Here is a 21,171-nt window from a genome sequence, read left to right on the forward strand (position 1 = left end):
ATAGGTGTGCACACACACAGACATCTATATAGTAAACATATCAAGATGTTAAAGTGGGGATGAAATTAAAGGGATTTAATCAATGAAAATGGAACAAACATTTATCTTAAATGAATTTATTTCATAATAAAAATAAAAAACGCCGTCATTGTGAGACATTGGTCTCTAAATATGATTATGCAATTTCCCTAGGCTTTGATAACCGGATTGTCAAATGCTAATTGGATGAGGTGATATGAAATAAAATCTTTTTTTCAATTATCGATTCCCCTTCTTTCTATTTACTTGGGAATTTAGCACATGGAACATTTGAACCCAGATAGGTTTTTTTAAATTCATTGGTTCATCACACCAAGACCGGAATGCACCGACCCAGGAACAGCTCACCCCGCAGTCTATGGCTGAATACAGCGGAGAGAAGGCCAGAAGACGGACCCGGGGTCGGATTTAAACCAGTGTAATCCCCGCGCGACGAGATATCGCGATGGTTGCGCGCAGTGACGACATTTCCTGCGTGTCCTGTGATTTTTTGAAACGGTCCAATGAGCGGAGGCGTCTGGATGCTTTTACTCGAACGGTCCAATCAGGGCGTTTGGTTGCAGGAATTTAAAGCTCCGTGTGGCACTTTCCGGATACCACATCCATTTGAGCGAGCCTTAGGTAAGCGCGTGTCAAACGCTCACACAGCTATATTCAAATTATCGTCGTGTTATTGAATTTGTCTGCGTTTTTAAGGCTTTCTTGTTGGCGGTTACTGCTTTGTGGGCTTCAGTGAGCTGTTTATTTGAACGTCACGGTGTGACGTGTTTGTCATCGGCCGTGTGCTTCGCGAGGCGGGTCACGGTACTAACGTTAGCTAACCCTCTCATTTAAAACCTCTTCTCCCGCAGAAATAACTCCACGCGACGCAAGGTTTCGCTGCCGCTTCGTCTCCTGATCACGTGACATAATGTCTGAGAACGTGGAACGTCTGAACAAGTTCAAGAACAAAGGCAAAGATGCCAACGTGAGTTCTTCCGTCGCATCGTTTCGGCTTCGTGTCCCGCGAGTCGCGCTTGAAAAGAGAAATAAAAAAAGTTGACTTGACCTCAAACGAACGCAGGAGCTCCGGCGCAGGAGGGTGGAGGTGAACGTGGAGCTCCGCAAGGCGAAGAAAGATGACCAGATGTTCAAGAGGAGAAATGTGGCTGCGTTTCCCGACGAGGCGACTTCTCCTCTGCAGGAAAGGACTCAGAACTGCCTGGTATGCCTCCTGGAATATTTATTCTTTCAAATATTTCACATATAGGCGCGCACCACAATGTAAAGCGCTGTGAGGCTTTAGCAGAGTTTATTAATCGATGATATCAATCACAAATCTCACTACTTACTGGCCACCGTAGGGAGAGCCATTGTTAAAGCACCAGACCCCACCCTTAAAATACTTAAGTTAAAACCAACTCCTTTTTTATTTGACATCTTTGATTGAAGCAAATAGTCTATAATGCTATTTAGGCATCATTTTTTGAATAAGCCTAATTGGGTTTCCTCGGCAGGCTGCCAGGCAGTGGACAGTTGAGGAGATCGTCTCCGGTGTGAACGGCAGCGACGTCGAGTCCCAGCTTCAGGCCACGCAGGCTGCCAGGTTAATGACTGTTTAATAACTAGCACTATCCACTGTTTACTCCTCCCATGGTGACTTACTTTTGACTGTGCTGCCCAAATGCAGGAAGCTCCTGTCTCGTGACAAGAACCCCCCCATCAACCAGATGATCAGTGCCGGCCTGATCCCAAAGTTTGTCTCCTTCCTGGGGCTGGTCGACTGTCCTCCCATCCAGTTTGAGGCCTCGTGGGCTCTGACCAACATCGCCTCTGGGACGTGTGACCAGACCGCTGCAGTGGTAGAGGGCGGGGCCATCCCCGCCTTCATCAGCCTGGTCACCTCGCACCACCAGCACATCAGCGAGCAAGCAGTGTGGGCCCTTGGAAACATTGCAGGTAACTGGTGACACGGGATTTAGTCTGTCTGGATTTTCTCAACACTGCTTGGCTGCACCCAAAGTCATGTAAATACATGTGTCTTTTAGGTGATGGGTCGGCTCTCAGAGACAGGGTCATTAAAAATGGCGCTGTGGCCCCTCTGCTCAGTCTGCTGGCGGTCCCTGACCTGTCTGCATTTAGTGTAAGCATCTCGTATATCCCCTCTGCCCACTGGGGGGTGCTCCAACGCAACCACAATGCCCCCTCATCTCAAACTAACACCAACCCTTCTACTTTATTTCCTTTGCAGACTGGCTACATGAGGAATGTCACATGGACGCTGTCTAACCTCTGCCGCAACAAGAACCCCTCCCCCCCTATGACAGCGGTACAACAGATCCTACCCGCTCTAGTTCGCCTGCTGCACCATGATGACCGGGAGGTGTTGGCCGACGCGTGTTGGGCCGTTTCCTACCTGACCGATGGCTCTAATGACCGCATTGAGGTCATGGTCCAGACTGGCTTGATTCCTCGCCTGGTGAATCTGCTGGGCTTTGAGGAGCTCCCCGTCGTTGTACGTATAGCATTTTTCCACTGTGTGCTGTCTGGTAAATTGTTGCAGCACTGTGGGTCAACCCCTCAGGGTCGAGCATGCCAAAGAATCCCATCCCCCTCATCCTTCCTCCTCAGACCCCAGCGCTGCGTGCCATCGGCAACATTGTCACTGGCACAGATGAGCAGACCCAGGCCGTGCTGAATGCTGGGGCCCTGGCCATGTTCCCCCGGCTCCTGTGCCACAAAAAGGCAAACATTCAGAAGGAGGCCGCCTGGACTCTGTCCAACATCACAGCAGGGAAAGACGGACAAATCCAGGAGGTCATCGATGCGGGCCTTGTACCTTACCTGGTCAACACGCTGGTGGAGGTACGTTTGTCCCAGTTTGATTGGTCTCACACATTAGCGAGTAGAAGTCAACAGCACAGTGGTTTCAAACCCTGTTTCCTAGATCAGTCTTAGTTTTATGTCTGGCTCATAATTTTCTTGTCCTTTCTTTGCAGGGTGATTATAAAACTCAGAAGGAGGCAGTGTGGGCAGTTACAAACTTCACCAGTGGGGGCACTGTGGAGCAGGTGGTTTACCTTGTACAAGCCAATGTGCTTGAGCCTCTCCTGAATCTCCTCTCCTCTAAGGACAGTAAAATTGTTCTTGTCATCTTGGATGCCATTACAAATATCTTTATGGTGAGTACTTTCATGGAAGAATACAGATGTGCGCGATCAGTTTTGACGGCTTTGGGTGCAATTGTCCTTGCAGGGATTGAAATGAGTCTATTCTGTGTTTTCCTACCAGGCTGGGGACAAAATCGGAGAGTCAGACAAGCTTGGTCTAATGGTGGAAGAATGCGGCGGACTGGACAAGATTGAGGCGCTGCAGTCTCATGAGAATGAGATGATCTACAAAGCATCCCTCAATCTGATTGAGAAATACTTCTCTGATGAGGCAAGTCTTTCTTTTCTGCTTTTTAAACGTTTGACGTGAAATTTTCGTCCTCTTTGTATGCATGGTTTTATATCATTGTTTTCTGTTCATTAAAGGATGAGGTGGTGCAGAGCGTGGTTCCAGAAGCTACGGATGACGGTTACGCATTTAATATCAGTGAAAACCAGAACTCTTTCAATTTCTAGATTACCATTCTAGTACTTCTCAAGTTTACTGTGTCTGTTTCTACTGTTTGTCTTCTTCTTGTAATTGTTCTTTTGTATGTATTGTACGTACTTTTTAATGTGGAAAAATTACATGATTGTAAATAAAGTTGTCTGATCATGTTTATAGGATTTATTTTCTCAATCTTCATTTGTTGCTTTGTTCTAAGTATATTCTTAAAAACGTTAACTATTTGCAATGGATTTACAGTAGGATTGCTGTGAATGCCAACTTGTGTCTTGACTTTTCTTACTTGTGTTTATATAGTTAAGCTTTCTTGGTGAGTGAGCCCATCCAACTCTTTCTAACTGAGTTGTAGGCATTTTTTGACTAGTAACCACCAGTATTGTGAAAGTAATAACTACTAAAGGCGCTCTGTTTTAGCTTGGTGAAGATTAATGCCACAGATTCTTTTGCAAAACGGTTGGAATAGTTTCAGTATGTGGACGTGCTCTTTTTTTTTTTTTTTAAATGTAAATTTCCTATTCCTGGTAGCATTTAACATGTTGCCCCCCCTGTCGGTATTACGGTTCAATCTGTCGAAATTAGGCCAAATTACAATAATCTGAATATTGCTTGAATTACTTGTGAAGCCGTCAAAGTAAAAATCGGGACACATCGTCAGCCGGAGGACAACACTGAAGCCAAAGAGTGAATAGCTGAGGTGCCACATGTTGAAGAAATGACCCCCCCCCCGAATGACGTCGTCTCGTCACCGGACAGCTCCCAGCAGCAGCCTCCTGAAGTGGGCTCCTCACCGGAGGCTCAACAGTTCAGCTCTCGGCGAGCGGTGGGGAGGACCGAGGCGGAGGGGCTGCTCTCGAGGATGTGAAGGCAGACCCCGCGTTGCACGCGTCTCTCCCGGGAGCTGCGAGTTGTAGTGAATGCACTTTGCAGCGCTGCTACGCTCGCGATTTCTTTATTTTGTTGGTAATTGTGAGCTATGGCAGTGCAGTTCACATCCGGGCCACACTGCCTTGACTCCATTATTGCCGAAAACTGGCGAAGAGCTTGATAAAGGTTTTTATTTTTCTACTGCTAGCTACACCTTTTTATTACGAGTGGTGGAGGCTGGAACCGAGAGATGTCTAACCAAGGAGTCCGGCGGAACGGCCCCGTGAAGCTGCGACTAACAGGTAGCTAGCAACGCTTCTAAATCCTCCAAGAGGATACGTGTATTTGCTGGATGGGATCGTTCCCATGGGCCATGGAGTTGGCTTGCCCCCCGGTTCCCCCCCCCCCCCCCCTGGGGTTCCCACGATTTTGTTAACGGCAGCGATGTATTTTAAATATTAACGTAAATTATTTTGTCAGTGTAAACAGAATTGACTGAATGGACGGATGTGTTCGGCTGATTTGGAATATTATTGTTCTTGGAAATAGTCTTTACCCAGTGACTGTCGCCAGTAACAACCACCAGCCATAACCCGGGTCCCAAACTATTGTAGCTAATGTATTGTGCTGCTCTGGCATTTTGAATTATTGCAACGTTAAAGGGACCAACACGTGGGATAACATCTCGCACGTCAACCCCAACCCACACAACGTAGATACACAAAGACATGTCTGCAACACAACTAACAACTAACGCCATCACACCGCTGTGCCGACAGACCGGTTCGGGTAAAGTTGGCTAGCCGACGTTAGCTTAGCGGGCTAGCTCCGATCCAGCCTCCACGCCCGGAACCCCAGCCTCGGTTGAGATGACAGCCAGCTCCGCGGGTCACAAACCTGCGACCGAGCGGTGAGCAGTGCTCCGTAGCTGCCTGCTGACAGACACACAGCCGCCCCCTTTGGGAGCCACCGTGCTTCATACCGGTCTCCAATGAGATGTGACTGCATCCTCAGCTCAGACAGCATCAGTCTGTGTCTTTTTTAGATAAAAACAGCACACACACAACATGGGTGTGCAGTACATTCCCATTCCATGGCATTCCCTTCTGTCTGGAGTGCTCAAAAAATCCAATTGATCCGGTGCTGTTTCTGATAGAAATAAGTGGGAACAGCAAGGAGCTGGAGATGCGAGACTGCCAAGAACATTTAAATAGTTGTCGTCCCCGGGACCATATGGAATACGATTAATTGTATAGGTAAGAAATAGCTACCCAGCATTCATGGAATTGATTTAGTATTTGCAGTGCAAGTTGGAAGAGTCAAAGTAGGCAGCTTGTTGGTTTGCATCGCAGCACGAGATGGACCGCCGTCGTGTCCCGGTGGAATGCTGAGGCAAACGGCGAGGCCACAGACCACCTGCTCTAAAGATGACATCATTTCTCCCTTTGCATGATGCTTCCTGTATATCAGCTGTTCTAGCAGGCTGACATTAGACTGACAGACGGGTGGCTTCTTCTCTTCTTTGACACCAGGCTGCAGATGAGTTTGTTCCCTGCCAGGATGTGAAGGATGAGCTGTTACATTTAAACAGGCCCGTGGTTGTTTGTGCTGTACGCGTCTCTGAACTTTCTTACAACCCCCCCCCCCCCCCTTTGTCCATTTGAACCAGATGTTGCAGATGTTTCTATAAAACTGGAAAAACATGGTAAGTGAGCTGCTAAAACTAACACTTGGGGTGAGAATTTCCCCCTGACGACGCGGGACGCGTTTCCATCGTGTTTCCATCGTGCTCCTCTGCGGATGGCTCCTAAATGACGTGACACAAAGCGAGCTAATGGCACAACGCTCACCATCCGCCCGGCCACAAGTTGCATCATTACGGCGCGCCTCGCCGCTTTCTGTCTAACCATCGCTGCACACGGCGTCATTCGTCAGCGGAATGCCGAGTCACGCCGTTCCCTCTGATCCGAGTGGGAGCGCGTCCTTTTCCATCCGTCCGTGAGTCACAAGCGGCCTGTCACACAGTGAAGTGAAATCAGACTCCTTGGAAAGTCGACTCATTGACATTCTGCCAAGAGACGTGCGACGAAATAATAAAATAGCTGATGTTTGGTTGATTTTGTGCCCTGGATTCGGCTCTGTGATGTTGGTCTGCTCCAGTCAGGAGTCCACATGTGACATGTTGAGCAGATGGTTTGCTCATCTGAATTCTTTGGCGCGGTGCAGACTAGCGAGGAGAGCTATCCCAGAGGGCTTCCCTAGAACTCCCCATTTGCATTCCCACCTCTTCCTCTCCGAGTTAGCCCTGTTCTTTCCGACTGTGAGCCCCCCTGATGGAGTCTAAAGTAGATTCCACCCTCACAAACCACGCTTCAAGGTGCACCGTGGAGCTGCGTTTTGGGAAGGAGCAGGATTTCTTCTTTTTGTTGGTGAAATAGTTGTTGTTCCTTCAGCTTGTTAATGGACTGACGGTTGAATTGACACAGATGCTGCTTGAGAATAAAGGAGACTTATTTTGAAGATGCAGCAAAGGCCCTGAGGGGGGGGGGGGGGGTCACACTGGCCCCTGTGTGCAGCTTTAAGTAAAAGGCTTAGGTCTGTTCATTTTCTTTCTTTTTTTGGTTTGACTGTAGTCTACAGATTAGGGGGAGAGTGTGGGGGGGGGAGTGGTTTTGGCTGATGGGGTTTATTCTTTGATTTCCCAACAGCTGGGTACAGATGGGGCTTTGGAGGTACCGTGCCTGCTGATCAAGTCCATTTGAATGGCCCCCAGTTCCTCAATGTGGTCTCAGACCAAGTGATTTGGGCTTCACGGACGTGCATTTGGAGCAAACGTATTCGCTTTAACACGATGTTACAGAAAACAAAGCTGCAGGACCTTCTGTGTGTGAAAGATAAACATCTCCTTCTCCCTGCCCCCTGCTGAGAGCCTTTCCCTTATTTCAAATTGTTCAATCAATAAATTGACTGGCCGGAGTGGGCTTTCCTGTGGGTTCAGCTGCTCTTCCATGAGGAGAAAACCCCATCGCGGTGTCTCACCCGCAGACCAGCCAAGACCCCCCACCACCCCCTTGGAGATTGCTCTGTAATAATAAAGTTAAGAAATACTGTTACTCCGCATGTTGCTCGTTTTTTGGGGTGGGTCCCAGCTCCGTCCCTGAATCTGTCCATGCGTGCATCTCACCCAACAGGTGTTCTACTCATCCATAGTGCAGCTATTGTGACAAGAGTCTTCTTTCCAGTGACCGTTGTAAAGCCTAGTTTATGCTTTTTCAGAGAAACGCAGCCCGCAACGCTGTGATTGGTCTGCTAACTACATCCTACAGTCTCACTGTAATTACGCCATTATTAAAAAAAAATGATTTTTTCCGAGAGAATGAATCAGTTTGGAGAGTTTTTGTTGGAAGAAATCCGTAAATATGACCACTGATACAACCCATCATTGGCGGACTATAAGGACGCGCGGATGGCCTCCCAAATTCATGGAGGGAGATCTCCACAAACGTCGGTTTGCCGTTTGAGGGGTTTACAAAGTCGTGGAGGAAAATACGGGACAAATATGTCCGCGAAAAAAAGGCGCTGAAAAGCAGACGCGGAAGCGTGCGCCAACCTTAAGAGGCGCATCACTGTTGCAGTTCTGTTTCCAGCCTCCCGTTGCTCTGAAAGTGCAACCAAACGCTCTCCTTTTTTCATCTGCATTTTCGTAGTCTGTATGTCGGAGACCACAATGAATAAAAGAGTCAAAACGAGTCCGGTCTTCACACCTCAGCGCGGGATCCACTGTGCCGTACAGCAGGCTTCTGCACCGGCCTCCAGCAGCGCCGCCCCAGGGCAGAGCGTGCAGCCGGCGCGTCTTCGGCGTTGGAGACGCGCTAATCCTCCGGGTGGTTTGGGAAAGACCTTCTTCAAAGGCCTGTTAACCTGCTTTAATGGGTTAGGGTTACTCATTCCTGTTTTCCCATCTCCTAACCTGGCAGTTCTCTCTGCTGCTGCGGCTCTTGTTATCTTTTGCATATTTCCCAAACTGGTGCTCTCTGTGAAGTTACAAACATTTAAACCCTCGTATCACGTAATACAAAGAAAACCTGCACTGTGTGACAATGTGACGGCTGTGTAAGGGAAATGGTTCTATAACCGCTATCCTTGACTACAGAGGGAGTCTGGTTATTAGTTATAAGTCTTGTTGACGGCTCAGTCATTAGGTGTCAATGTAGTGGAAGGCACCCTCAAAAGAGACCGTGACTTTGCAGCGATGCCCAAGTGCTGCAGGGAGGCAATTTCAGGCGCGCTGGCTGCTCTTTGTGATTAGATTTTATTTGAAAGGTTCAGGAAGGCGGCAGCGCATGCCGTGTGACGAGAACCAAGTGCATGCTGGCAGATGTATATCTCTAGAGTACATAAATATAAGGAGAAGCTGAGAAACCTAGTTTACTCTACTCACTCCTCCTGTCCAAAGGCACCACAACGTCCAGCTGGAAGGTCAGCTCCACTCCCGGGTCTGACTATGGGTTCAAGGATTTCCTCCCGATACCTAATGGCAGTCAGCCTGTAGAGGTCTGTGCGTCCCTCCATGGATCCGCCCCCCCCCCAGACCATCACTGACCCACCACTAAGCCGCTCATGCTGAGCGATGTTGCAGGAAGCGTAGCGTCCTCCTCGGCCTCTCCAGACCGTCTCACCTCTCTCACAGGTGCTCAGGGTGAACCTGATCCTTCTGGTGTCACATATGTTTGTGTGTGTAGATTTGTATATTTTGTTCTTGATGGAATGAAAGCTACGGGACCTTTGCACGGCTCAGCAAACGGAGAGCTGGAGGTCGCAATATCAGAATGGGGCGGTGGGGGGCGGGTCGTACGTTTTATTTCCTCAAAAGAATGCAAGAAACCGAGCAGTTTGAGCCCGCTGGTCTGATAGAACTATTTTCTCTTGTTATCGTACTGATCACTTTCACTCACAAGACCACATTTTCTTCTGTGGGCATTAGGCTGGTTCCCCCTGTTATTTATTTATCATTGGCATATCTCAGCTGTAACGGTTTGTAAGCGGATCAGACAGAAAAGAACTCACCCCGTGCGATGGTCTGTTCATGTTCCGCTCCTCCTGGGAACCTGAGAACAAGCCTCCGACCTGAGGCGCCCTGCTCTAAAGCCGCACGAACACGGGTTGATGCAGTTAACGCCAACAAACCTCAAACAGATGGAGGGTCGTGGGGGGGGGCTGCGAAAGCCGCAAGACGACAACAGCTGACTGAAGGCGTCCCCGTCCGTGCCTTGGCCCCCCCGGCGTTTGAGCAGCTTTGGTCCTCCTGAGGAGACGAGATCGTTTATATTCACACTGGATCACGTTTCAAATGGACAAGTAGGACAAATACACCACAAGATTCCAGACTAGTCCCTATATATATATATATATATATATATATATAGGGACTAGACTAGTATCTGACTGCACATGCTTAGAGACGTGATATTTCAACACTCTTGGACAAAAGAATCCTAAATATGTAGGTAGTCCCTATTAATTGACTCGGCTCCCAAGCAGAGGCTACTTGTTGGAAGTGTTCTTAAACCTTCTGCTACTTCTTTCATTATTAGAGGTGCAGCGCTTGATGTACTAATTAACTGCCCAGAGCTTAAGGCCACTTCAGTGGTGGTGATGAATTTTGATGTTACCTTGGTTTCCCACGCATGAATGGAACCATTGTTCGGCCTTCAGATGAAACAAGAAACAAAGCTACGGCTTGTGATGGTCACATGAAGCGTTTTCTTCTTCTTCTTTTTTAAATTTCAATCTCAAAGGTCATGTTTGAAGGTCCATATTTTCATGTTAATATGGCATTTGGCAGATCCCACAGCTTTGATGACATTTGTCTGGACCCCCACGTTAAAAATAACCTCCTTCTGGCGAGCTGAGTTGTGAGAGATGATTTCATTGCAGCCGGGCTAAATTTGGTCAGACGTGGTGACGCGCTGTCACCTGATCTAAACATGAGTGGCACCTGCACACGGCGGCATTCTGGTCACGCAAATGAGATAATTAGTCGGTTGACAGATCATCAGTTCGTAGTTCTTCAAGTTAAAGAAAAGATGCCAAACATTCTCAGCTAATTAGTTGTACTGCTTTCTTTGGATTTTAGACATCAGGTCAAACTTGGGACATTTGGTCTTTGTCTTCACAGTTGTGATTCCGCCAAAGTGAAAAACACTTCAGCCGATAATTCGGAGGAAATGAACTGTATCGGCGTCCATATTCTCAGGAAACAGCTGCAGAAAGCCGTGCAGCACGAAACGGGGGAAAACAAGACCGGGAGGTAATGATGTAACGCCCCCCCCCCCCCCCCCCACCTGAAGAAGTGAAATCATTCCTAGAAACGCCTCAGTGAAGAGCCATTACTGGCAAGCCACGCACGCACGCACGCACGCACGGGTGGGTGGGTGGTGGTGATCTGTGATCCTGGATTCTTGTCAAATAGGTTGGTGCTGTCCCCCCCCACCCCCCCCTCTTCTCCATCCAGGCCCTCCTCTGGTCTCCTCCATTACATCAGAGAGGGGCCGAAAAGAGCGAAGAAGCTCAGGGAGTCGAGCAGCCCCCGTAACAGCCACTTGGTGGCCCGGCCCCCCCCCCCCCCCCCCCCCCCCTCCCTGGGCTGAAAGTCTTTGCTGGTCTGGACGATTCTCCGCTTGGAGTGACGCGTCGCCCCGAGGTTGAAGGAGAGGGCGAAACAGGAATGCTGAGAGGCGTTGACGCGGTTTCCCACTATTTGGCGGCCGAAAATAGTCGGGCTGGACTCCGCGATTATGCAATTACCTCGGAGTGTATCGCAGAGGGAAAAGGTGACGTAAGGTGGCTGAAATGTTCTGGCGCCGCCGCCGTTGCCAGCCTCTTTCCTTTCACGGGTGGACGTGTGATGAGTTTCCCCCCCATGTGCTCGAACAGGGGTTTTTCTCAAAGGGGGATGAAGTCCTCACGTCACCTTGAGGGAATCTGATCTTTTGAATTTGCACGATTTTGTTTTTATTGAAAGAGTCCAGGTTAAAGCAGAGGTGACCAGGTCATGTGTTTGGTCAGGCTTGAAGGGTTTTTAATGATGTCATTATGGATGAAGCCGCTGATTTATCATATTGTTGACACGTTCAAGTTCATTATCATTCTACTCGATGATAATCTGCAAATATTGAAGCTGGTACAAAATCATTTAGAAAAACATGACATCATTAAATGGGCATTATAACGCATCCTACAGCAAGATCCCTATTTCACTAACCAATGATCATATTGTCCAACTCTGCCATCAATGGCTGCTGGGGCTGTCATCTAGTTTTTCAGATTCCACTCGAGCGTCCCCCGGCTGTCCGTCCCGTCGGGGGTTTGTCCCCCTTCAGCCCAGAGGCATCTGTCACCGAGCGACATTGACTCTCCACCGTATGAAAGCGTCTTTTGGCTGCATTGTGGTAAACCAATTCCAAACTAAACCCAACTTCCCAGACATGTCTTTCGTCTTGGCCCGCCGCCCAGGCGTCCTCGCTGGCGTCCTCGCTGGCGTCCTCGCTGGCGTCCTCGCTGGCGTCCTCGCTGGCGTCCCCGCTGGCGTCCTCGCTGGCGTCCTCGCTGGCGTCCTCGCTGGCGTCCTCGCTGGCGTCCCCGCTGGCGTCCTCGCTGGTCCGCGTGTTTCTCTGGGACCGTCCTCACTTCTCCAGCAGGAGCCGGTGATGGATGATGATAGATGGCTCCTCTGGGTCACGGCTCGCCTGTCCTTTTACGCAGTGACGCTACGTAAGGGTGGGGGGGCAAGATGTGTCTCCTGTCCTCTTTTGTCCTTCGTGGTGAGTCGACGGCCCTTCAACGCGAGTGTGTAACAGGAGTCCCGGGTATCGCCTGTGTCCATAGGGGTTGTTTGTGGCTTCCTCTCTGCTCCGATCGTTCTTCCTCTCGTTGAGGACACATGGGGGAAGGACATGGAGCATGTCTTTGAGGGTCTTTTTGTTTTAGGTGGAAAGCAGAGATCGATCTCGCCCGCTTGTTGAAATGTGCCTTCTCTGTTTTCCGCTCACTAGGAAAATGATGCAGAAGTAGATTTCCTTACTCTTTTTTTTTCCATCTCTATTTTATGAATCTGGAAATTGAAGGTCCCTTTAAAGTTATTTGAAGACTTTCCTGGCAGTTGGTAGTTCCACGCTCGCTCTGCCGCCAACGGCTCTAATACCTGCGTTACGTGGCCAGAAGGAATCTTATCAGATTTTCATGTTACATAAGTGAATTTGCTGAGATATAAAAAGCCTGAGATGGGGTGTCTACAAATCACTCTGCCCGAAACCGCGTTTCCACGGTTGGCCCGTGAAGAGTCGGACTCTGTTGAAATCCTACCCCGCTCCCCCGCTCCATTCTCCCTGACTGCGGATCAGGGCCCAGGCTAAGTGGTGTCGCCAGGTCTTTAAAAAGCATCCCACTTTTGTCGTGAATGGGGCAGCTCTGAATGGGAACAGCTTGCGCGGCAGCCTCTGTGGCTGACGCTCCGAAACCGGCCCGTAAAGCATTTAACTCGGACGGCAACCAAGGGCAGTCGTAGCCCAGTCTGTGTATGGCCCACGAGGACAGCGAGACGCAGGGGGGTTTTCTTCCAGGGGTTGGTTGTACGGTGTCAGCTTTCGAGAGATGGCGAAGGTTTTGCTGCACTTTCGCTCGCTTCCATCGTCCCTGGATGGAAGGTGATGTTAAAGCAACCGGAAGCTCAGTGTTTCCCACAGGACTGAGGCCCTCTGGAGGCCCTCTGGAGGCCCTTTGGAGGCCCTTTGGAGGCCCTTTGAGTTGGTTACTGTAATGACCACTGGGGCAGAGTTTGCTCATTCACTAATTGAAATTGGAAAGTGGGCCTAATTTCTTCCCTGTGCCGGCCTGCTTCCATGCATTGAAGCTCCAGCACCCAGCTAATATCAGCCTCCCTCTAATGCAGCACGGGGGGAGGGAAGGGGGGGTGCAGGAGCCTGCAAGACCAGACATCAGCAACCCTACAGTCATAGGAGAAGGATCCATGATTAGCGGTTAGAGAGCAGGTTCGGCACAACCATCGGCACTTGTCAAAGTCTAGTCTACCCCCCCCCCCCCGTCTTAGGTTCCAAGTCTTCCGGAGGTCGGGAAGGAGGGGGCCTTTTGTTTACAGTAGAACAATGCTGTGCATGAGAGTGCACGGCCCTCGGGCCTGCAGTCAAAACAGGGCAGTCAGACGATCCGTCAGACAGGCAGAGGAAAGGTTGGGGGGGGGGGCTAGTGTTCCCTGAAGATGTGTCAGACTGTCTGGCGGGTCGGGTCAGCGCACTAGACTGGAGGAACCAGGTGGACAGGAAGGGAGGTTGGGATCGGGGTCAACGTGAGCTGGCGCGGTTGAAAAGATTTGTTTAGGTTCACACACAGTTGCGATTCCACGTAACGACAAGATCGGCTGATACACCCCCCCCCCCCCAATAGGCCGCGTTTCCAGACAGATTTGACGAAAACAACCCGCTCCCACCTCCTAAGCGATAGCTACCATGGCAACGCCCCCCTCCCCTCCCCTCCCCTCGAGACGTCACGTGACCTCTCCCTCCCCAGGTGTTTGGCTTGCGTCTGGGCTGACTTCATTGATTCGCCTGCACAGTGGGGCTCTTTGTGTGGCCGCGTGTGAGAAACCGGGTTTGTCCCCCCCCCCCCCCCCACAGGTGGAGAACTTTGCCCGTTAGTGTCTCGGCTTCTTCCTGCACGGATGGAGCTGGCGTTTATTTTCATTGGGAGACAGCAACAAAAAAAGCAGCTGAAAATCAGTGATTTATAGTTTATTTTAGCTTTGTCTGCTGTCTACGGGGGATCGGAGTGGGGGGGGGGGGCGGAGGCAGTAATGTGGAAAGCCATTATGTGACTAATAAAACGCAGACAGCACACAGACACACAAACACACAACACCCCTTGCTCCTTCGGTGAGCCGCCAGGTTTTATTTCCACTCAGTCAGCGAGTATTTGAATCGTTAAGTAGATGTGCGTTAAATAGTCCCCTGCGTGCTCCGGTTAAACCTAAGGCTGCCGCACGCGTCTCCCTCGTGAATTTGGGAGGCCATCCGCGCGTCCTCATAGTCCGCACAATGATGGCTTGTATCAGTGGTCGTATTTACGTATTTCTTTTAAATAATGGCGGGATTATGCTATGAAACGGGAAATGTGGGACTTTAGGATGTAGTTAGCAGACCAATCACAGCCTTGCGGCCTGCGTGAGGCTTGTGTAGACTTTGACGCTAGTCTAGAAAAAATGGTCGACACACGCAAGCAGAAGCAGAAGTGGCCCTTCATTTAAGATTCTTGTTTCTTGCCTGTAACAAATGCTGCAATATGGATGAGTAAAAACCTGTTGGGTGAAATGCATGCATTGACATCGGGGAGTTTGCGATAAAAAGTCTGCTGTGGTCTAAAATCTGTCTGTAGATGGAGGCCTGTCATGCTGGTGCCTTTGTTTATTGTCTTTTTTATTTATTTTTCTCATGTCCATGGCCGTCTCCGAGCTGCAGTCCCCGGCTGTGCGACTGGAATGAGAAACACAGGCGACACAGAGAGAGCCTTCTCTCCGCTTCGCCCCGATACTCGTTGTCGCTATGGCGACGGAGGATTTTAGATGGGCGGAGGTGATACGTGTGTGTGTGTGTGTGTGTGTGTGTGTGTGTGTGTGTCATTGTGACCGAGAAAGAGGAAGGTTTTTGAGGCCTGTGGAATAAAATGATATTTCAGGACCATAGACCCCAGTGAATTATAATTCATATGTACTTCACATTTTGAGTCCTTATTCTCGATGCTGTCAGGGCTATTGTGCCCTGAAATTAAGTGTGAAATTTTTTTGGAAAAAATGTTTGTGCCGACGTGCTTTCATGTTGAGTCCAGCATCATTTTGTGGGGTTTCCTTCCAAAGAGAGGGAGCCCGTAATTACATTTGTCGGTGTGTGTGTGGCGGTCCAGGACGACCAATAAAACAATAGATTTACGATGTTGTCCTGTAGGTGCACGCTCGCGGGCTTTGGCATCGTGGCCCCCTTTCCCATAAGAGCATACATTTTGGGGCCTTCTGTGTGCGAGGCCCAACCATCCATCTCCATCTATTGATGTCATTCTGAAAAGCTTTTGTATCAGGGAACAAAATGTAATGGGCGTTGATTTATTTTGGGTCATGCTAGACTTGTCCTTTTGCTTTTCATTTAAATCACCATGAGATTAAATAAAAGACCCTTCTCCTTTCATTGTTCCTTTAACTTTCCACTCTCCTGACTGCGCACCCTATATTCAGATCATCAGTTCAGATCATCGCGCTTTAAGTCAAAAACAACATCCTCAGTGACTTTCACAAGCTGGAGGTGTGATTGGACATTTAGATGGAGAAGACGAAGAGGAAGCAACAACCTCCATCAAACCAAACAGTTTCACAGCAGGGGGACCCCCTGGCGGCCCCCACAACCGCAGCATCAGTCGCTCTGCCTCGGGGAGTCAGGGACCTTTGGTTTGAGCAGCTTGGCTCAGCTCAGTGTCCGATCCCATTGGTCCCTTTTTTGTGGATGCGACAACCGGTCGCTCCACATCTCCTCCTATAAGTGGACGCTCAACGATGAAAGTAGCAGACAGACCTCTGGTCGTTTAGACTCATTAGGACGTTTCCTGTGTCCGTGGAGCTGCTCTTGATGGAGCATCGAGCGGGCCTTTGTCTCGCTCTGCTGCAACCATCAGGGGAAGCATCTCCACCGAGCAGGACCCTCTAGTGCCGAGAAATGAAGCCCACAACGTGAACTGCAGTTCCTTAAATGGCCACTTGAGGCTGGCTCCTAAAGCGAGTCAATCCCTGTATTGAAATGCTCAACTTTACAGCAGAAATAAACATGTTTAGGGCCTGGTACAAACTTATTTTGGATCTCTAGTGCTCATTTCCCAGCCTGTGACAACTGTACGGGGTGAAGACTACTATAATGGATTAAACTGAGCTCATGTAGCGTGTGAACTAGCCTGCTGTAGTTCCTTAAAACCTCGATTAAACAGCCATTAAACAGCTGGTATTCTTTGAGTGTGTACCAGTCGTAGCGCCCATAGCAAACGGATATTTTAGTCAGACTGCCACATAAAGCCGTCTCAGGAGGCCCACATACCTGCGGCTCTCATGCCGCTGTGTGTTTTGTGTGCGTGTATAATGACACGGGTTTGTCCTTTTAAGAGGGTTAGGCTGCAGGGCCTCGCCTCAAAGTCACAAACCAATGCTCCCACAGCTTCTTTCATTTAAGCAAAAGTCAACTCAGGCCTATGTACATCATCTATGTATACCATCCTAGCATTTGTATAATGACGCTTTGTTTCCGGCGAAGGGGTAATGGCGGCCGCATTGTGACGGTTGGATCCCAGCTGCGGTCCACGCGCTCTCCCTCTGCAGCCTCAGAGACTCCTAATTGGCCTCCATGCCACCATTGTCTCCTACGTGTACCTCTCCAGCGGGTTTCCCGCCCGCTTGTATGTTTTCATAAGAAGCCCATGGAGGTGTAATTGCAGCGCTGTGTTCCTGCTGTGTTGGCGAGCTGAGGCTCTCGCTGGAGGGTCTGCCGGGTTTCTGGACTTTGTCTTTTGCTGTTGCCACTTTATTCCCCGTCTGGACATTGAATGCAGCGGTTTCGTTGCCACAGCCTCACCTCGCAGAAGAGATCTAATTGGTTCACTGGTCTTTGTCTGCACCTCCTGTGACATTGTGACTCCTGAACCAGTGAATGTAGTCCTCAATGTTTCGCTCCTCTTGAAACACCATCTGTCACGATGGGGTAGCAGAAACAAAAAGTACTTTAATAAAAATGCAGATAAATAAAGGAGCAGACCAGGAAAACACTTACAACGGCCCTTTCTCAATACCTAAGACGGCGAGAACTATTATGACCGTTCTCGTCCAGATGTGGACTTTAGAATTGGATCAGTACTCGGGCTGCGACTGATGTCCACAGAAGAACGTGACTCAATAAAGGGACACGTGGCTTAAATACAAGGGGAGGTGCAGGTGATTGGAAACCATCAGGGACACGGCAGACAATCACAGGGGATGAAGGGACAAAGCAGGAAGTGAAGTTAACCCAGGGACAAGAGGCAGGAAACTACAAAATAAAACAGGAAACAAACCCAAACCCGTTTTTTCAACATGACAAACGTAGAAAAGGCCACCGTCACCTGTACACATGGAGGCGCACAAATCCATCCGTGCCCTATGATTATGAATTAGATCAGTAGAGTTGGAGCAGAGAAGAGTGTTCTCGTGGCATGTGTGTGTAAGGGGGGGGGGGGGCTGACACAAAGTGATGCAAACCAGATGTTTTAGAAACGAGGTGGGTTTCACCGGGACGTAACACATTCCCACGGGTGTTTGTGGGAAACATTTCTTCCTCATTGGTTGAGCAATGCGTACCCGTGAGTTTACTCTTCTTTTTGCACCTCCCTTATCTCATTTAATGGTGTTCCTGTGATTAAACACACACACACACGGGTGTGTTTACATTTTGCCCACACATCACTCATAGAGTCCGTCCTCCATGTTTGATAGTGGGCAAAACTTGGTTGAGCTCAGACCTAAAGAGTTCTGTTTGGTAGTGGGATGTGGGGGTGAACGTCCTCAATCTGCCTCTATGGCTGAGCTGTTCTTTTTGTTTTAGCAAAGTCAAGTCTGAGCACCCTCCTCAGCACATGATCCAACAACCGTTAGAGATTGTTAAAATATTTTTTCTTCTGTCATGTTGATGTAGCTTGTGGTGAAGACAGGTCTGTACATCGAGCGCTGCAGCTCGACCAGCAGGCCATTAAAGGTGTGAAAGGAACTCTGGTGGCAGCACGACGCCTGTCACATGGCAACTTGATTCAGTTCAGAAAGTCTGCTGTCATACAAACAAAGCCCTCCATGGCATGGCCAATGTGGGGTATAGATGCAATATATCTATATATATATATTATATATATAACGAGACAAATAATATCCTGTAGCCAACCCATCACATCCCCACCACTTTGGTAACCTAATAAAATAAACACATTCTCAAGTTTTAAAAAACTGACTTTAATATTAAATTAACACTCAATTCTTCCTTTCTTTCTCTCTTTCAGTCCTGTGTGCCAAAAACCTGGTGAAGAAGGACTTCTTCCGTAAGTATCTGCAAATCACAGCTGTTAATGATCAACTTGTGTGTTTTGTGGGTGTATGGGGGCGGGGGGGGGGTGCATTCATCTACATTGGGGACATCCGTGCCATTGCAGCCGCTTTGCATTACAACACCAAGTCCATTCCCCCCCCCCTAACGACCTTGTAACAGTCGTGTGTTGCGAGTGTTTGGGTGTGTTTGGTCAGGCTGTCATGGTGAGCGAGCACGTGAAGGCCTTTTGCTCGCTCAGGTGGTTTCTGTGGTGCCCGTTCCTGCCATTCCAGCGCGTTGGAGCTGAGCAAACACTCAGTCAGCACTGAAACCGTAGACATGTGTGTGAAATGTCTGTTTTGTCAATATGTAGAATAGTTTGGGTGAGTCATTTTGTTTCTAATAATGTAAAACAGCCCAAAGCAGACGCCTGTCCAGAGAGCTGTAGGCCAGCTGTTGGCCAGCGTCTGGAGCCGGCCCGGGGTGGGTCATCGGGAGAGCTCCCAGTGGGCCGCTTCACTTCTGGGCCCCTCGAGGATTTTGTCACGTTAGTCCATCTTCTCTTAAAGTGGGCTACACGCGTTCTGACACGGCAGCCTCTGCATGGCTCGTGCCATGCGACGAAGATCTCCCCTCCCAAATGGAGTTGGTTGGGTCCATAGCCCGTCTTTTCCAAAAAGGTTCTCTCAGATAGGCTACCGATAGCTGGGCCGGCGCGTCAGGGAGGATGGCTGGGAGGAGGAGGCCAGGAGGAGATGACCAACGCGGCCCGGACCAAAGTCCGGTTTAGTTTTTTTTAGCGTGAGGAATTGGATGTGTGGCGGCAGTGCGTTACGTAGTCATTTTGTGTCCTGTTGAGTAGTTCGATGTCTTTGTTTTATTCGCATTGTGTTTCACCCTACCTCTCTCCCCCCCCCCCCCCCAGGCCTCCCTGATCCTTTTGCCAAAGTGGTTGTGGACGGCTCTGGGCAATGCCACTCCACAGACACTGTGAGGAACACACTCGACCCCAAGTGGAATCAACACTACGACCTGTGAGTCCCAGACGCCACCTCCTACCTCCCTGCAGCCTTAAACTGATCACAAACAGCAGTTCGAGGCCCTCACCCCTGCTCAGGGCCATTACTGTGCGTCACAATTTTAACATTGTTCTTTATTTAATCTCAATGAAAGAGCACACTGGGAAGCAGCAGGCTGTGTCAGTAACAGCAACTAAACAGCAACAGATGCAAACAGCTCTTGCATCTGGCCTCTTACTTATCGCAGTATTATGTAATGATGCAACCCTTCAGCACCAGCAAAGAGACTAAGAACCTGGGAGCGCTGTTCGGAGACACTCTATTTTTGTCCTGTTGTACTCAGATTGCCTTTTTCCCAGGATGATTTGTCCCTTGAAGGTAAACGGGGACGAAAAAAAAGGAGGAAAAAAAAAAAGGCAGGGCGCGTGAATGAAAATGTGAGAGAGTTGAAGTTTCCATTATTCTGCCGGTGTTTATCCAGCCGCCATGCGTAGCCAACGAGCCAGAGGAAGCACGTGTCTCCGTTTGTTTGGTTGCCGGGGGAACGGGGCCTTTCTCGCTAGAAGGCTGTTAAATTAGCAGCTCAAGTCACATTTGAGGAGAAGGGAAAAAGTCACGTGTGCAAGGGATCGATGGACAGGAGAGCTGACTGGAGTCTATGTGCAAATGATGGCTGCTCCTTTAACGTCTTGCGCCTCCTTTACTGAGCAGCAGAAGGACTCTCAGCTGGTGTGTTTTAATGGAGGCTAGAACGCCGTCTGGCCGGCTCACACTTGTTAACTGCAAACACCCGGCGTTCTGACTCCAGCGTACTGCGTTGAAGCTGTTGGCAGCGACTCTTGTTTTCCATTTTAATTGTGTATGATGATGTGAAAAGTGTGTTCCCCTGCATGTTTGTGTGTTGGGGTGTCTAGCCAGTCGCAGCCAGATAACTAGTGAACTTGTGACCCTACAGCTTCACTGTAGGATGCGACCAACATGTTCTCATTTCAACAGAACCGTGTGTCACTGTTTCCTAGAACAAGGAGCAAGACCACATCGCCGTGTCCAAGTCCTGATAATCCAACATTGCCATCAGGTCTTCCCCTTTGTGCTCTTTGCATCGTTGCTTGTAATGAACAGTTCTTCTTTCACTTTAGCCGTATATTGTTGGCACGATAAAGCTCGTACAAACTGTGCCAAAGGTGCCCCCTGCAGGAATGCAGTCTGCCATATAAAACGATGTATTTAGAAAGCACATCTGATCCCACTGTCTGATGCGCTTTGTGCTTGTGTGTGTGTGTGTGTGTGTGTGTGTGTGTGTGTGTGTTCTAATGATTGGTATCAAGAAATGTTAGCCAGACTAATGATTTTTATTACGTGGAGGCTGATCCAGAGGCCTGGGGTTGGGTTGCAATACTTCCCTCCCGTCACATCTGTCTGACATTGCAGCGCTCGCTCACATCGCACCCCAGACAGGCATTTGGCACGGACTCAAAATGTCCAGACGTCTTACTCACAGCCCCATT

The 21,171-nt window shown here is 49.3% G+C and overlaps 2 protein-coding genes across 3 annotated transcripts in view; both read left to right on the forward strand.

The window, feature by feature from the left end:
- Window positions 1-635: 635 nt before the first annotated feature.
- kpna2 (karyopherin alpha 2 (RAG cohort 1, importin alpha 1)) lies at window positions 636-3,787 on the forward strand. The gene is made up of 11 exons (XM_037475385.2): window positions 636-660; window positions 891-1,006; window positions 1,103-1,243; window positions 1,536-1,624; window positions 1,709-1,977; window positions 2,067-2,161; window positions 2,270-2,533; window positions 2,650-2,883; window positions 3,018-3,200; window positions 3,310-3,459; window positions 3,555-3,787. The coding sequence occupies exons 2-11, from the start codon at window positions 950-952 to the stop codon at window positions 3,642-3,644; spliced, it is 1,572 nt and encodes a 523-aa protein (XP_037331282.1). The 5' UTR covers window positions 636-660; window positions 891-949; the 3' UTR covers window positions 3,645-3,787.
- Window positions 3,788-4,389: 602 nt separating this feature from the next.
- The window catches only part of smurf2 (SMAD specific E3 ubiquitin protein ligase 2), a 33,906-nt gene continuing 17,124 nt past the window's right edge, over window positions 4,390-21,171 (forward strand). Inside the window, exons 1-4 of one of the 2 annotated variants that reach the window (XM_037475380.2) lie at window positions 4,390-4,593; window positions 4,706-4,799; window positions 18,619-18,657; window positions 19,570-19,678. In XM_037475380.2, coding sequence (XP_037331277.2) covers window positions 4,748-4,799; window positions 18,619-18,657; window positions 19,570-19,678 — 200 coding nt within the window. In that variant the 5' untranslated portion in view covers window positions 4,390-4,593; window positions 4,706-4,747. Of the gene's footprint in view, window positions 4,800-18,618; window positions 18,658-19,569; window positions 19,679-21,171 lie in introns of both variants that reach the window. The other variant, XM_037475381.2, reaches the window with a different exon arrangement.

The sequence above is a fragment of the Pungitius pungitius genome, chromosome 12 (assembly GCF_949316345.1).
Source record: "Pungitius pungitius chromosome 12, fPunPun2.1, whole genome shotgun sequence".
Lineage (NCBI taxonomy): Eukaryota > Metazoa > Chordata > Actinopteri > Perciformes > Gasterosteidae > Pungitius > Pungitius pungitius.

Coding starts and splice junctions, on each gene's coding strand:
- kpna2 (XM_037475385.2), top strand. CDS start 950: ATGTCTGAGAACGTGGAACGTCTGAACAAGTTCAAGAACAAAGGCAAA. Junction 1,625..1,708: donor CAGGCCACGCAGGCTGCCAG/GTTAATGACTGT, acceptor GCCCAAATGCAG/GAAGCTCCTGTCTCGTGACA. Junction 3,460..3,554: donor AGAAATACTTCTCTGATGAG/GCAAGTCTTTCT, acceptor TGTTCATTAAAG/GATGAGGTGGTGCAGAGCGT.